At 44.9% G+C, this 15,435-nt stretch overlaps 1 protein-coding gene across 1 annotated transcript; it reads left to right on the forward strand.

Annotated features, from left to right (window-relative positions):
- The first annotated feature begins 2,708 nt into the window (after positions 1-2,708).
- On the forward strand, positions 2,709-15,251 carry LOC126913581 (spidroin-2-like). Its single transcript, XM_050715690.1, has 3 exons — positions 2,709-3,217; positions 6,517-6,686; positions 15,187-15,251. Exons 1-3 carry the CDS (start codon positions 2,745-2,747, stop codon positions 15,249-15,251), a joined length of 708 nt encoding a protein of 235 aa, XP_050571647.1. The 5' UTR covers positions 2,709-2,744.
- The last annotated feature ends 184 nt before the right edge of the window (positions 15,252-15,435 follow it).

The raw sequence follows: 15,435 nt of genomic DNA on the forward strand, positions 1-15,435 counted from the left end.
CCCCAGGCCCCGTATCAGCTTTGGGGCCCTCCACTGGACTCTTCCCAGGCGCTCCCCATCTTTTTTGAGCCGGGGAGCCTAGAACTGGACCCAGAGCTCCAGGTGAGGCCTGACCAGGGCAGAGCAGAGGGGGAGGATCACCTCCCTTGACCTGCTGGCCACGCTCCTTTTAACGCACGCCAGGATCCCGTTGGCCTTCTTGGCCACCAGGGCACACTGCTGGCTCATGGCCAACCTGTCGTCCACCAGGACCCCCAGGTCCTCCTCCGCAGAGCTCCTCTCCAGCAGGCCGTCCCCCAGCCTGCACTGATACCTGCGGTTGTTCCTTCCCAGGGGCAGGACTCCACACTTGCTCTTGTTAAACTTCATTTGGTTTCTTCCTGCCCAGCTCTCCAGCCTGTCCAGGTCTTGCTGAACGGCAGCACAGCCTTCCGGCGTGTTGGCCACTCCTCCCAGCTTTGTGTCATCGGCGTACTTGCTGAGGGCAGACACTATTCCCTCATCAAGGTCGTCGATGAAGATGTTGAACAGGACTGGACCCAGCACCGACCCCTGGGGAACGCCGCTAGTCACAGGTCTCCAGCCGGACTCTGCGCCGCCGATCACCACCCTCTGAGCTCGGACAGTCAGCCAGTTCTCAACCCACCTTACTGCCCACTCGTCTATCCCACACTTTCTCAGTTTTGCTAGCAGGATGTTGTGGGAGACAGTATCGAAAGCCTTGCTGAAGTCAAGGTAGATGGCATCCACTGCTCTCCCTCCATCAACCCAGCTGGTGATGCCATCATAGAAGGCAACGAGGTTGGTCGAGCACGATTTCCCCTTGGTGAATCCATGCTGACTGCTGCTCATAACCTTCTTCTCTTCCAATTCCTTGGAGATGGCATCCAGAACGAGCTGTGCCAACACCTTTCCAGGGACAGAGGTGAGATTGACTGGCCTGTAGTTTCCTGGATCCTCCTTCTTGCCCTTCTTGAAGATCGGAGTGACATTGTTTATCCTCCAGTCTTCAGGCACCTCTCCTGTTCTCCAGTTTTCCTTTTACTGTTTACATACTTTAAAAAAAACCTTGTTATTATCCTTTATCTTCTTTGCCAGCTTCATCTCCAGGTGGGCTTTAGCCTTCCTTGTCGCATCCCTGCAGGCCCTGACAACACTTCCGTACTCCTCCCAGGGGTCAGGCCCTTTTTCCACATTTCCTAGACCTTCCTCTTCCTCTTGATCTTGTCGATGAGCTCCTCGCTCATCCATGCAGGTCTCCTGCCCCCATTACCCAATTTCCTGCTCTTAGGGATGCACCGATGAGCTTGGAAGAAGTGCTGTTTAAATGTTGCCCAGCTCTCACAAGCACCCTCACCTTCTAGCAATCTACCCCATGAGATACCTCCAAGTAGGTCCCTGAAGAGGTCAAAGTTGGCTCTCTGAAAGTCCAGGGCAGCAATCCTGCTTTTTGCCTTACTTCTTCCACCAAGTTCCATCTTGAACTCCACCATCTCGTGGTCGCTGCACCCCAAGCTGCCCCCAACCTTCACAACCCTAACAAGCCCATCCCTGCTGGTAAGAACGAGGTCCAGAAGCACCCCCCGCCTCGTCAGCTCCTCAAATATGAGATGATTTTGTTCCCCAAATACATACACTGTTCTCAGGAACTCTAAGTCTGTTAACATGCCAACAGTATTGGGTTTTATTGCCCAGGAGATCTTTCATAGCTTAGTCCAATATTGCAGACCCATTATTAGCAACAGATGAAGCTGTATTGTGAGCAATACTCATGTGCTATGAGTTATATAAGAGTTATATATAATAATAAGAGTTATATATAACTCTCTTAGTATTGAGTATTATAACTCTTATTATATATAATATATAATATAATAACATAATAAGAGTTATAATAATACTGAGAGTGCAAGGGAACACAGCGCTGGTGAACCATGAGCGGGGTCTGGGCCACATGCCTTGGCCTGTGGTGGTCCTCATGCTGCCATCTCAGGTTCCCAACATCGGAAGGGATGCAGGTTTCTCCCCTGCCTAGCGAGGAAATGTTTCCTGGTGCTAACATTACCTCCTGCGTTTGTTCCCACTGCCCTGTCCCTAGACACCACTGCTAAGAGCTCATCTCTGTCTTCTTCGCGCCCTCCCTTGAGGTATTTTACGAGGAGAGGCTGAGGGAGCCAGGGCTCTTTAGCTTGGAGGAGACTGAGGGGTGACCTTATTATTTATAAATATGTAAAGGGTGGTTGTCAGGAGGACGGAGCCAGGCTCTTCTCGGTGACACCCAATGACAGGATAAGGGGCGATGGGTGCAAGCTGCTTAAATATGAGATAAATTTTTTTATGGTGAGGAGCCATGACGGAGCGCTGGGACAGGCTGCCCAGGGGGGTTGTGGGGTCTCCTTCTCTGGAGATATTCAGGAGATATCTGGAGATACCTCTGGAGATATTCACGGCCCGTCTGGATGTGTTCCTGTGTGACCTGATTTACATAATCCCTGCTCCGGCAGGGGGGCTGGACCCGGTGATTTTTCAAGGTCCCTTCTAACCCCTAAAATCTGTGACGGTGTGATTTACGCGTACGGACGAGACCCCCCCCCGCCGCCTCGGGTCTCGTTTAGGGGCGGAGGGCGCCAGGGCTCACCGCCCGCCCGCCGCGCTCGGCAACACCCCCGCTCCTCACAGCCCGCACTGAGCCTGCCCAGCCCAGAGGCGGCCCTGAGGGAGGGGCCGTGCAGCGGGACGGCGCCATGCGCTGTTTGCCGGGCGACGCGGCCCACCAGGCCAGAGCGGGCCCCGGCTGGAGCCGCCCTCGCGGTTCCGGCCGCGGTCGGGGCTCGCAGAGCGGCAACGGCCCCGCGGGGCCCGGCGGGATCCCGGCAGCGGCCCCTCAGGGCCCGGGCCCGGCCTCTCAGGGCCCGCGCGGGCAGCGGCGCCGTGCGCAGGCGCGGGCGGACGGCGCGGGGCCGGGAGCGGCCCCCCCTCTCGGCGGCCCTCCCGGCATGCCCCGCGCGCGGGCGGCAGGGCGGGCTCTCGTCACACAAAGGCTCGGCGCTGGCAAAATGGCGGCGGCGGCGGCGGTAGCGGCGGCGGCGGGCGGCGAGGGCACCGCTAACAAAATGGAGGAGCCGCCCGCGGCGGCGGCGGCGGCGGCGCAGACGGCGGCGGCGGCCCCGCCACCGCCCAACGGGGCGGGGAGTGCTGGGGACGCGCCCGCGAAGAGGTAACGGGGGGGGTGGGGGGGGCTGTGGGGCCGCGCGCGCGCGGCTGGGCCTGACGGGGCCTGGGCCTGGCGTGCTGCGGGCTGAGGGGCCGCCGGGCCCGGGCCCTGCCCTTGTCCCTGTCCTTGTCCCTGTCCCTGTGGCCGTTGTTGATTTCCCTTCGTGTCCTAAGGGACACGGCCCGGGCCTGCCGGCCGCACGGGCTCACCTCTGCGGCCCTGAGCCGAGCAGGCCGTCAGGGAGCTCCCGGGGCCTGGACGCGGGAGGAGTCGGGATCTCGATCTGGGGCATCGAGATTTTTGTTTATTACACTTAGGCCCAGCAGAAACGTTTCCTCGGGAAATGTAAATGTTCCCATAAGAGTGTGGGTAGTGCCGGCGGGATGGGTTTTGGAGCTCTGAACTGCTTTTTCTAACTGTTCTGTCAGTGGCTGGTATGCTGTAATAGGCAGTCATCGTTCATACTGCTGCGATATCTGGAGCAAAGCGTGTCTCTGTCTTATCCTTGGTGACTTACCAGTGAAGTTAGTTAGGAAGACATCTGAGTTTGGTGCCTTGAGAACAAGAGATGACTTGAAAGTGATGCCAGACCCTAAGTAAAGGTCATACGTTGGATATAAGTACAACATTACAGGAAATGTAAATAATAATCACTTCTGAGGATTATGGTTATCAGTCTGTAAATAGGAAGTTCATAAGCAGAAAAAGTTTGAACTGCATGTCACTTTCTCATGAGAACACTAACCTAATTTTGAGAAGTTTCATAGTTAGCAAAACTATTTTTTTTTTTAATGCCAAGTAAGGACTGCATTTTTCCAGTTAATTTTTGTCCCCAGGCCTGAAATCTTATGTAGATGAGAATCAGCATTTTTAACTCTGTGTTCTGGGAGTGATCTGTTAGACTTTTGGTCAGATTTGTTTACCTGATGTGCCTGAGTTGTGCTACGCAGTTGGGCATCAGTCAGGTTCCCAGCCGCTGAAGGCTGTTACACCGTGCTGCAAATCTGCAGCCTGACTAAGAGTTGGGAGATAAGAAAAAACTGCAGCCAGAAGTATGTTAGTTGAGGCTAGAGAAGGGTCTTCAGATCATCTTCCTCCCTCGTGTTGGGTGTTTGATATTTGGAGGATATTCCTGTCTTGTCTTGGATTCTGGTTACAGCTCAAAGCTTGCCGTAGTTTGACTGTAGCAGTGCCTAGGTAGTACGGTTACAGGAATTGCTCTTAGATGAGACTTTCTGTAGCCTTGAAGCATTTCAGCTTGGAACACAAGGAAAATCAAGGTAGATAAAATATCTTATGAAAGTAACTACTTGAATGCATTTTTTTTTTCTGTACGACTTGCCTTTGCCACGGGGGTGTTATTTTTCTGTATTTCTTGCGTTAGCCTTGTTGTAAATGGATCACAGTTATTCACAGTTGTTCCTTATTGGGATGGGAATTTCACTCCCATTTTTTAATTCCCTAAATTTAATTTATTTCACTCCCATTTACTGTGGGAATTTCGTCTCCCATTTTTTAACTTAGCGATGCCTGCAGGCACGGTGTATTTATGGAGAGGATGTGGGGAACTCACTTCTTCCTGCTGTCCAGAACTGCCTTTAAATGCTCAGTTGTTCTCGTACTTGGCAACCACAGTGTTTTCCGTGGCCACGTGCCTGCTTGTTCTCCTCCTTTTAGTGTGTTGGAGGATGCCCACGGATGGAGTTGCTGTCTGACGTCCTGCAAAAGAGAAACATTGCAGCCAACGTAGTTTCCTTGATGTTTCTTTAGACCTAGCTGGATTTTGTTACACTGAATGTGATAAGAAATAATTTCTAGACTAATGTTTGACTTTAATAGCAGGTACGGTGGCTTGCCTGAATTCTTTACAGGTATACGAAAGCTTGACGTGTGATAATCTGCTCTGGGAGCTTTAAACGTAGAGTTGCAAAGATCTCTGCATTGTACCCCGTGACTTTGAAGCAAGTTACACAGCAGTTCTACCTATGGGTAGCTTGAACAGTTCTCATTTGAGGAATAGCTGTAGAAAACCGGTGCATTATAACAATTATAACAGAAATGCTGAACTTTGTGTTATTTCTTCAGCAAAACAGAAGCACGAGTGTTAAAAGAATTGTCCTGTCATAATCTGCTTTTGGATTTTTAATTTCTTGATTACTCAAGAATTTTTTTTGAAAGTACAAAGAAGGGAAAGCCTAACATTTCCTTTTTTGATTAAATACAGTAAATGACTAAAGAACATTTCTTCATTATAGACCTCTCTTCCAACATACTAGTTATGTGCAGAACCTGGATCTCCTTTGTTGTTTAAGTGGTACATGATGGCCATAACTAAGGTCAAATACTGTTAGCAGTTATGGCTGCATCCGTAAAGTACAATATTTGTGGCTGGAAAAGCGTGGGTTGCCTTGTAGTAAAAATGAGGAGCCCACTCAAATATCAAAATATCACACTCGATAAGCATCTGCATTTTTTTTTCCCTGCAGGCTGTTGTATCTGCTCAGTGATTTAATTTTTTTATTTTTGTTTGTATATTTATATACAGTTTATTTATATAGTTTGTGTATTTATATACAGTTTATTTTATTTGAATACTGCTGTTCAGTGGCATTTGTCTTGTTAACTAATGGTGGTGTAGGCTGGTTGAAAAATAGGCGTCACTTTGCGTTCTTTAATTATGATCTTCTGGAGCTTGTGTTCTGAAATAGGTAAAAACTATTCAATGTGTTTGTTGAAAGGCACAGTGACTTGAATTTGTGTTGCCCAAAAATGGTATTAATTGGGGGGGGTGGGGGAAGATGGTGTAAAAAGAGTGTCACTGACGTGAGTGCTTAGATACAGGATCACTTCGCTGAAATTCTTGTAGTGCAAGAATACAAATGTGGTAGGTCAAAGCATTATTGGTCTTAAAGGTGTTGAAGTATAGTATGTAAAGGAGAAAATAGGGCGTGTCTGGTCTGGAGCATCGCAAGGAGATGAAATTAGGCCTGCTTGGCTTTGAAGAGATTTAGCCTCTGAAACCAGAAGCTTTGGTTACGTTGTATAAAGAACGTGGGAGAAAATAGTGGGTCTTAGGGATATAAGTTGTCTGCTGTTAGGAACTCTTAGTTGCAATGCCATTTGTAGCACTAATACTCTGAGTACCACCTTGTCTTCTTATTACTGTTTTGCAAATAAATGAATAGATGAACGTTTGTGAGTTTTGATTTGTCTTGGGAATGCAAGAAGTTATGTTCCAAGAGGTGATATGACACTAATCAAATGCCAGAGTAGTTAATGTGTCCAATTATCTCTGTTTGCAGTGAAGGTGAACGACCAACTCAAAGTGAAAAAAGAAAAGAGAAGAGCGTCAAAAGAGGAGGACATCGCTTTGAGCCGTATGCTAACCCTGCTAGAAGATACCGAGCTTTTATTACAAATATTCCATTTGACGTCAAGTGGCAGTCTCTGAAAGACCTGGTCAAAGAGAAAGGTAATGTACAACCAGGGCTGACCAAGTGATGTCTGTCGTCTTACTCGTAGCTGACTTGGTAAGCTTAACAGTTGAAGTTCTGGGTGGACTTAGTGACAACGAGTTTTGCAGAAGGTCTCGAAGCCTTTTTTGGTGTTACACAATACCGTTCTCTGGCAGCCTTCCAGACGGATAGTTCCTTTGTAGGCACATTGGCGTATTTTTAATAGTGCTTCGTCAGAGATTAAAAAGAGCATTTGTCTTATGGGTGGAAAAATAAAAAAGAAAAATGAGGCTTTTATCAGATCTTAGTCTTGACATGAGCAAAACTTTCTGAAGTATTTTAATGTCTTCAGGGTTATAAAGGTAGCCATATAATGTCAATCTGGTGTATGTATATGTAGCTGTTTTTCTAATCTTCGTAGTGATTTGTGCTTAGATAAAGATCCATACTGCAATTGGATAGCAGTAAAAACGTATTTAAGGGTGACCTGCAAAGAAGAAAAACCAGGTTTGTGCTTTAGTACAAGCAACATGGGTAGGGCTTTGGAAATCAAGTTCATGATGTTTTCCTCCATCCCTACTTGTATTTAACTTACACTTGTAAATGGGAACCTTCTTAGTTTGTTGACCTTAGCACCTTCATCTCTTCAAGAAGATGAAGAAATTGAGCTGATTACTCTCAGGTGGTGACGAGTCTAAATGCATCTTCTTGGCTCACTTGATATTATTTCTTTAAGTTGATGCCCAGCCTACAAGTTTTCAACTCAGTTTGGAAGTGCAGTGGAGTGGCAAGAAAATACTTGGCTTCTCCATCATTAAAATGTCTCAAAACCTGTTAGGCCTAAGTAGTACGAGCATTGCTCTTGTGGGTCACTTCTAAAATGCATACCATCAGACATACATGTCTTGCATAACAGTGATCGATGTTCACTTGTGTTTGAACTCGGTAAGGAACTCGGTGGTTAGTGACTTCACAAGTTGTGGCCTAATGAATCGGGGAAAAAAATAAAATTTCCAAAATGGTTTTACAACGTCTGTCTGTGGAGGCAAAATGGAGCTGCTTAGTCTGCGTAGTGAACTTCAGGACTATAAGCCCTGGCAAACTTCCATAATTAGAGGCTGTGAAACGTTGATGCTTGAGATGCAACGATGGTTTCTTGTAATCTGAAGAACTGCAGTCTTAAGACTGCTTTAACAGGCCCTAATTATGCATGGTCCCCTGTCCTAAGCTGTGTTTGCACTTAGCTACACGAGATGCATTGGTTAATAGGAGTATCTGTATGTGTAGATGTCTAATTTTAAGTGCTGTGTTGAATTCCGTTCCAAGTGTCTTGTGGTTTCTCTCCAGTTCACGTGGATGGAAAAGTCCGATGTGAGATTGTTTCCTGCCTTGCTGTTCAGCTGCTCATTCCAGCAGATAATCCTAGGGGAACATTGAAACCTCTTCAGTCTGTCTGCAGGGCTTGTCTACGTATTGAGAAGCATTGTTCTTGGTTTTTGGGACTGCTTGTTAAAACATAACAGTTTAGATTTGCTGCGTAGTTGTGATTCATTCTAATTAGTCCCAGACTTCTACCAAATTGGTGCTCTTGTGCTGTGCTTGAACTTGCTGAATCGGTGCTTTTTGATATAAGGCATAGTAGTTCCAAGAACCAGGAATGTGGCTGTGGAAAAACCTAAACGTGAGAATTCTTGGTTTGTAAGCGTAAGAATTACAGGCCAAACGTTCAAGGCTTTGAGAGCATGTGAAATGGATCTGTACGCAAAGGGTAAACGTAGGTGATTCATGACTATTGCATTGCTTGGCAGTCATAAAGACGGAAGCTGTTAGCAGCAATGGCATAGCAGGTTACCGAACGTAGGAGGAGTTCACCTCTGTCGGCTCTTTTGTGTCAGTAAGTATGGGTTAGGAGACATTAGCTTTGAGGTCTCATATTTCTGCAACTTGGTTTTTTCAGATGCGTACATCTGAAATCTGCTAAAGGTGACATCTCTCAAGAGTAATGCCTTGGTTTAGTCATTTCAGTGAATTTGTTGGTGAAAGTCAATTACAGGTGTGCAGTATAACACAGTTATTAACAAAATAAAAAAATGTTCTTGTTTGAAACTCCCTTGTATTGGCTGACAAACACAAGGTTCTACTAAACTGAGGTAATCAGCATTGATAACTGGCAATTGGTAAGTGGCTTCAGGAGAAGAATGAGGCAGCAGTTCTGTGTGGAATTGGAATCTAACGGTAAACATAACGTGATTGAGTGCTAAATACTGGTCTTAATCTGTCCTCCCCAAAACGGCTCTGTTTTGGGGAGCAAAATGGTAATGCTTGGTGGCAGCTGGTATACATAATGTGATACTATGTAATTAAAAAAAAAAAAAAGGAGTTTGAGATATTTATGGATTCTTTTAGGAAATAGAGAACTTTGTATCTTAAACCTTTTCCCTGACAAGAGTAGCAAGGTGGCATACAACACAAGGAGAAATGTTAGCTGTAGGATCTGCTTTGTTGCAAAGCTAGGAGTAGTTACAGTCACGGGGGCAGTCGTCACATCAGATACAAAGATTTCAGGACATGCTAGGGACTACTTGTATTAGCATGGTTTTAACCTCATACTTAAAGCATAAACATGGTATCTGACAGGCATGCTTACCCCTTCATATCAGAATCTGAACGTGTGAACAGATATGAGGAAAAAAACAAAGCTGTTCCCTGCTTAAACTTGCTATGAAGAAAAGCAACCACCAAACTTTATGTGGTGCCTTCTGTCTTTCTCCATCTTGAGTAATTGTTAGAGTCTTTGTGACCTCTTGAAGATGTAACTCATGCCCTCTTGTTACTGGACTTGAACACAGGTACTGTTGAGCACTTCTGCTGGTTTGGTTCGGACAGCTGTTGCTCTGGTACCTGAACACAGCTCTTCCTGGAAGGCCACCCGGGTTTCAGTGCTAAAGAAGATTCTGTTGCAGCGTGCTTTCACACTGAACTTCTTGGTGGGCAAAGGGAAAAGGATGACTTAGTCAATGTAGAAGTGCCGATTTATCTGACTTTCCTCCTGCCCTTACTTTCAGTAGGTGTGCTAATGAGTTCTAAACAGGGCCGTACCTTGGTACAGAATGGTTCCTTTTCCTAGCAAGAAAATCACTTAAAATTGGATCTTCCTCAGTCTTTCAGCCTCTTCCCCACTTGTACATTTCCTGCCATTCTCATTCTTCATCGTTAGGTACCACAACCAGCTTTGTGCAAGATAGTTAAACTTAAAGCTGTAGCTTACTACTACTAACACTTGCCTGTTTCTCGTTCTGTGAAATGAACAGGATTTCACTGAATGTCAAAATCTCTTAGATGAGGGTCGTGCTGTTCTCTCTGCATTTCACAGCTGGATGCTGGTGGCAATTTAATTTATTTCACAGATAAAGTCCATATTCAAAACCTTACAGATAAGTAGTCAGCAGGTAGTTGGCTTGAATGAGGCTAAAGGAAGTCTATAATTACCTTTCTTCTGCTGGGAAATAAGGAGTGTTCCTTATCTGTGGGAGGTGATCTGCTGGGTTCCTTTTCCTTGTATTAGGGTACTCACGTGACTTTTTACAGACAGCAGAAAAGTGGTTTTTACTCTTCAGTCTGTTCTTTGCAGTTCAAAGCTATAGTCAAATGCAACTAGAGTAATTTATCTGCAGAAGAATTCCCGCAGAGTTACCTTAATGTGAACTGTAATGACTTGACTGAAACTTGGTGCCAAGCTTTTCATTGTGGCAAGTGGTACGTTGGTGTGATGTCCTGCTACCCTCAATAAGGGGGTTGGTATACTGCTCCTTTCTTGTTTTAGCACAGCATCTCAGTTGTACCTTTGTTATCTGAAGATGTTTCAGCTTGATTCACTTTTTGATTGAAGCAGAAAGCTTTCTGCAGTGAGAAGTCAACTGCAGTAAGTTAACTATTTGGCATTTTAATCATTTGTAGTTCTAAGATCTCTTTCATTGTTGAAAAGAATTGGCTGCTTTCAAATGTCAAAACTTGACAGTATTCTTCAGGTGGATGTGAGAACACTGAAGTATCTTTTTTAATGTATTTACATGTATGGTGACTGCAGATAGCAAGGTTTGATAATACAAATGTGTAGTGGGGCTTTACAGCAGGACATGTGGAGTGTTAAAAAAAATAAAACGAACAAGTAGCCAAGAGCTGCAGTGACTGCAAGCTTTTAATTTCTATTTTCTCTTTTTGCGTAATTTTTGCCATTTAGGACCGTGCAGTCATTAACTTGTGTACCTAATTGCCAGAGTTAGGTTGTGAGCACTAATACTGAAGTCTGGTGTTTGAGTACAGAGCTTCACTGAAATGTCTTGAGAAGCCATCAGTGGAGGTCAGTAACTTATAACAGGACTTTCAAATGTAAATGTTGCGTGTGTTTTCTTAAGTAAATTTTGTATTTCTGCTGTTGCTGTTAAATTTAATGGAAATTTTACCATCTTGGAAAATCTACATAATTTTTACTAAGAGCAGAAATTGTACTTGATGTTCTTGAGCTGACTGACACCTTGCAGCAGCTTTGTGCAAGATGCGGTACAGTCAGCTTCCTAGTAAGATAGACTGAGGAGTTTTCAGTATCACTTGAATGCTAACAATATCTTAAGCAAGTATCTTAAACTTTAATTGGACTATCTACACTGAAAGCTTTAATACTAATAGACTTCGAAATGTGGTGGTGGGATCTGAGCGTATCTTCGTGTTACTTTCATTGTTCTAACCGTCTTTTCCAGGTGGTCCTTCAGTGGATTCAGTGAGCTTTGCACTTCATCTGTTCTTCCAGGGCTCTTTAAGAACCAAAATTACCCATCCTTGGTTTTCTGGTCTCTTTCATGCAAGAGTGGGACTACAGGAGAAATAACGTGTTTCCTCTTCGGGAAGATTGTTTTTCTTCTCCCCTTTTGCACAGACAGCGTAAAAAGCTGTAGTTACAGTCTGTTCTCTTCCCTGCCCACCCTGGAGCTTTTCAGTGGTTGCCAGTCATGAGATCTAAGCACTGTACACGGAGGAGTAACTGGCCAATTCCAAATTGTCTTATGTTGAAGGCATTAGACTTCTGATGGCATGGTCTTCCTTCATGAATCATTCACTTTACAGTTTTTTCTAAAAATGATGGAAATCCAGGTAGTCTTGGTGATGTCTTGAGTGGCTACTTTCTCCTTAGTTTTGACCCTGTGAGACAAAGAAACTACCATTTTATAGAGCGTTTACCACTTCTTCATTTTCTGTGCTCCTCCTGTTGCCGAGACTTTTGTCTTTGGACTTCTCAGAGAGAATCATATTGCCCAACTTCATAATCTTCAAAGTTGATGTCTACGTCTGAGTCTGTTATCCTAGGTACTTCCTAGATACCTCTGTAGGGCTAGGTGAATCCATTTGAGCCATGCCTTGAGTTACCATGTACTTACATGAGCTTCCTGAACAATACAGGAGAAAATCTGAATGCTGACAGACTAACCTTGCCTGAACGTGTGAATTTTCCGTGCAGGTAAACTTCTGCATGGAAATTTGAGGAAATGTGACTGGTGTGAAATAGCACTTAGTCTTAAGTAACAATAGACATCCTTTTAGTTCGTATTTCTAGTTACTGTATTGACTGCTGCTTCAGTCTTTTGTTTTAGGAAACAAAAGGTTTCTGAGCTTTCTCAAATGTGAGGTTTAAAGAAGTCTGCTCTACCTTCAGTCTTAAAGACACCAATGGGGAACATATTCCTTAATCACATTTGCATTAACTTAGAGCTATTGGCTCAAAGATTCTGCAAATTTTATCTGCCCTTGGAGGCTGATCTGGTAACTGCAGAATCAGAGAATGGTTGGAAGGGACCTTGAACATCATCTAGTTCCAACCCCCGCTGAATCAGCTTGTCCAAAGCCCATCCAGCCTGGCCTTTAACGCTCCCCTGCTTTCCTGCAGCCCCCTTTAGGTACCGAGAGGGCCACTCTAAGGTCTCCCCAGAGCCTTCTCTTCTCCAGGCTGAACAACCCCAACTCCCTCAGCCTGTCTTCGAAGGAGAAGTGCTCCAGGCCCTTGATCATCTTGGTGGCCCTCCTCTGGACTCGTTCTAATATGTCGCTGTCCTTCTTGTGCTCCAGGTGGGGTCTCATGAGAGCAGAGGGAGAGAATTGCCTCCCTTGCCCTTCTGATCATGATTCTTTTGATGCGGCCGAGGATACAGTTGGCTTTCTGGGCTGCAAGCTCACACTGCTGGCTCATGGTTAGTTTTTCGTTAATTAGCAGCCCCAAATGCTTCTCAGTAAGGCTGCTCCCAGCCTGTTCATGTTTGGAATTGCCCTGACCCAGCTGCAGCACCTTGCACTTGTCGTCGTTGGACTTTGTGAAGTTTGTACAGGTCAACCTCTCAAGCCTGCCAAGGTCCATCTGGAGGGGAAAAACTTAGGCTGTGGTTTATTTATTTATTTATTTTTTGAAAGTTAAGTAGTCTTTTCTTGTGCTAGCAGAAGGAAAATCTTCTTACGTGTTTTTCAGGTGAAAAGTGCATTTTTATTGTAGTTGTTCTGTAATCTGGACTTGTCTTGGATACTGATCTTCTACGCTATCTGTGTCATCCCCCCCTCCCTTTGGTGTGCTTTTTGGCTATACAGGAAATTCAGATGCCCTTTTAAAGGAAAATAGCTCTCTCAAGGTCCGTTTTGTTTTTAATACAGGTGTCTCTAAGGCTCGAATGTGAATTATCGAGCAAAATTGACAAACTTTCTTAGTGATACACCATTGCCTCTGTAGTAGACTCCAGGAAATCTTGTTGTTCAGAGGTCAAATTAGCATATGTTAAATTGTATTTAATATATTATGCTCAAGCTTGGCAAACTTTTTTTGGGAAGTGTTTGTGTGCATTTTAAGAGATGTAGCTGGCTTTGATTAATGGTTGGGAGAGGAGAGCCCTCAGTCCAGAGCCTAAATAATGTTATTAGGAGAAATGAGGTACGGATCTATAACCTGTCATCTCTGGGGTCTCTGAAATGGACTGGTTTTTGTATCGTAGGGAATCTGAGAATTTGTTGTTCTCGATAAAAGTTCGGTTGGACTCTGGCTGCTGCTGTTGAGATGGATGGCTTCAGAATGACCTGGTAACGCTGAATATTTGGACTGGCCGCATGGGCCCCGTGTACCACCAAGGATGATGCTGGGATGACTGTTTACAGTGCAGTCCCTTTCACTGCAATTCCGTGGATACACGATCTCATAGTGCTCAGGTTGTAGGTGGTAATTAAACACTCTAATCTCTCCTGGCCCTTTCAAAGGGATTTGTTAGCCTCTACCAGTCTTGAACACTTCGTATCCTCGTGGAAGCATGAATGGATCTCACTGCTTATTCTGCCAAGCTAACTACTCTCTGGCTGGAATGCTGATATTGCTTAATTATTTTCAAAATCAGAAATGGAGAGGGAAAAAAATGTAATTTCATTAAGCATTCCTTTTCTTCCAGCTTCTAGAAAAAAATGTGGGATGTTCACTTTGGATAATGACACTAGGTGTCCGATAAATGACCAGTCCTGTGGGAGGTGAGGCTGAGCACTCCTCTCTGTCCCTTGCAAAAAGGTAGACCATCGAATGTGAGCTTCTAGATCCCTGCTTAGAGTATGTTACCAGTATTTAGGTTTGGTTGTTGTTTCCTGTGAAGACTGCTTTCTTTTCATCTTTCAGATAGTGTAACTTGGAGTCCTATCTTAAACTTTAAAAGCAGAACTTATAAAACCAGAAAAAAAAGTATTAAAAGAAAAAGTTTTTCAGTTATTCTGAATAAATTCTGTATGCCAGTCACTTCAAAGGCAGCAGCCATTTTGATAGTCATGTTCCGGAGGTACGTGATATGGTTATGTGGTCAGTTGAGGAAAAAAGCAATCCTAGTCTTGTGAGGAAAGGTGCAAATATAGTTTCCTAGTGCACTTTGCCTTTTACTGTAGACTCTTGTCTTGAGGGCGAACGTGACAGACAGTTAAACGCTAACCTAAAAAATACCGAACCTGAAAATGGACTTAAATTTTGCTGTGACTTAAAGGCTGAACTGCTGAAATAAAAAGTAGGCAGTGAGTGGTCTCTTGGTCTGTTGGTCAGTCTGATCCCCTTTTGGGACGTTTACCAGAGGAAAAATCCTGAGAAATGCAAGCAGCTGTTTGAGTTCTGGACTGTGGAGACAAAATCGTGTGCTATGTGAAGTGAAGGAAACTTGTTCTTGCAGACTTCCCCATGGATTTGGATTGCCTCAAGTAACGAGTGAGCACTAAAGGTCGAGGAAATTGGTATTGTGGAAATAGCTGGCTTTTGAAGTGGAGGAAAATCAAGAACATGTTCAAGTCTTAAAATGTTACTGCATACCTGTAATTGTCCAGTTTTGTGGTTTAGAGAACATGGAGTGTTTCTGGGCTTTCTTATAAGGCAGAGGCTCCATACACGGTTGTTGATTGTTCTAAATTCCCATTGTTTTCTTGGCTTTTCTCCCTTGGTATATGTGTCGTCTGGAATCTGATTTGTAGTTGGTGAGGTAACATACGTGGAGCTCTTAATGGACGCTGAAGGAAAGTCAAGGGTAAGTGTTTGAGAGAATTTCTTCTGTGGATTTTCTACATGACAAATGTAACTGTATGGTGGCGTGGAGCGAAAGGAAGTCAGGAAGGTAGAGAAGTGTGTATGCTTAGTGGCTATAACAGGATTGCTTAAAAGCTTCTTTGGGGCTGGGGAGGCGGGGGGCTGGGGACTTGTAAGAGCAGTGTTAGGGTGGTCTT

Source organism: Cygnus atratus, chromosome 26, assembly GCF_013377495.2.
Source record: "Cygnus atratus isolate AKBS03 ecotype Queensland, Australia chromosome 26, CAtr_DNAZoo_HiC_assembly, whole genome shotgun sequence".
Lineage (NCBI taxonomy): Eukaryota > Metazoa > Chordata > Aves > Anseriformes > Anatidae > Cygnus > Cygnus atratus.

Bases quoted from the DNA above. Each gene is read 5' to 3' on its own strand.
- LOC126913581 (XM_050715690.1), top strand. From the start codon at position 2,745: ATGCGCTGTTTGCCGGGCGACGCGGCCCACCAGGCCAGAGCGGGCCCC. The intron at 3,218-6,516 runs GTAACGGGGGGG...CTCTGTTTGCAG, and splicing joins GGGGACGCGCCCGCGAAGAG to TGAAGGTGAACGACCAACTC. The intron at 6,687-15,186 runs GTAATGTACAAC...TCTGATTTGTAG, and splicing joins AGACCTGGTCAAAGAGAAAG to TTGGTGAGGTAACATACGTG.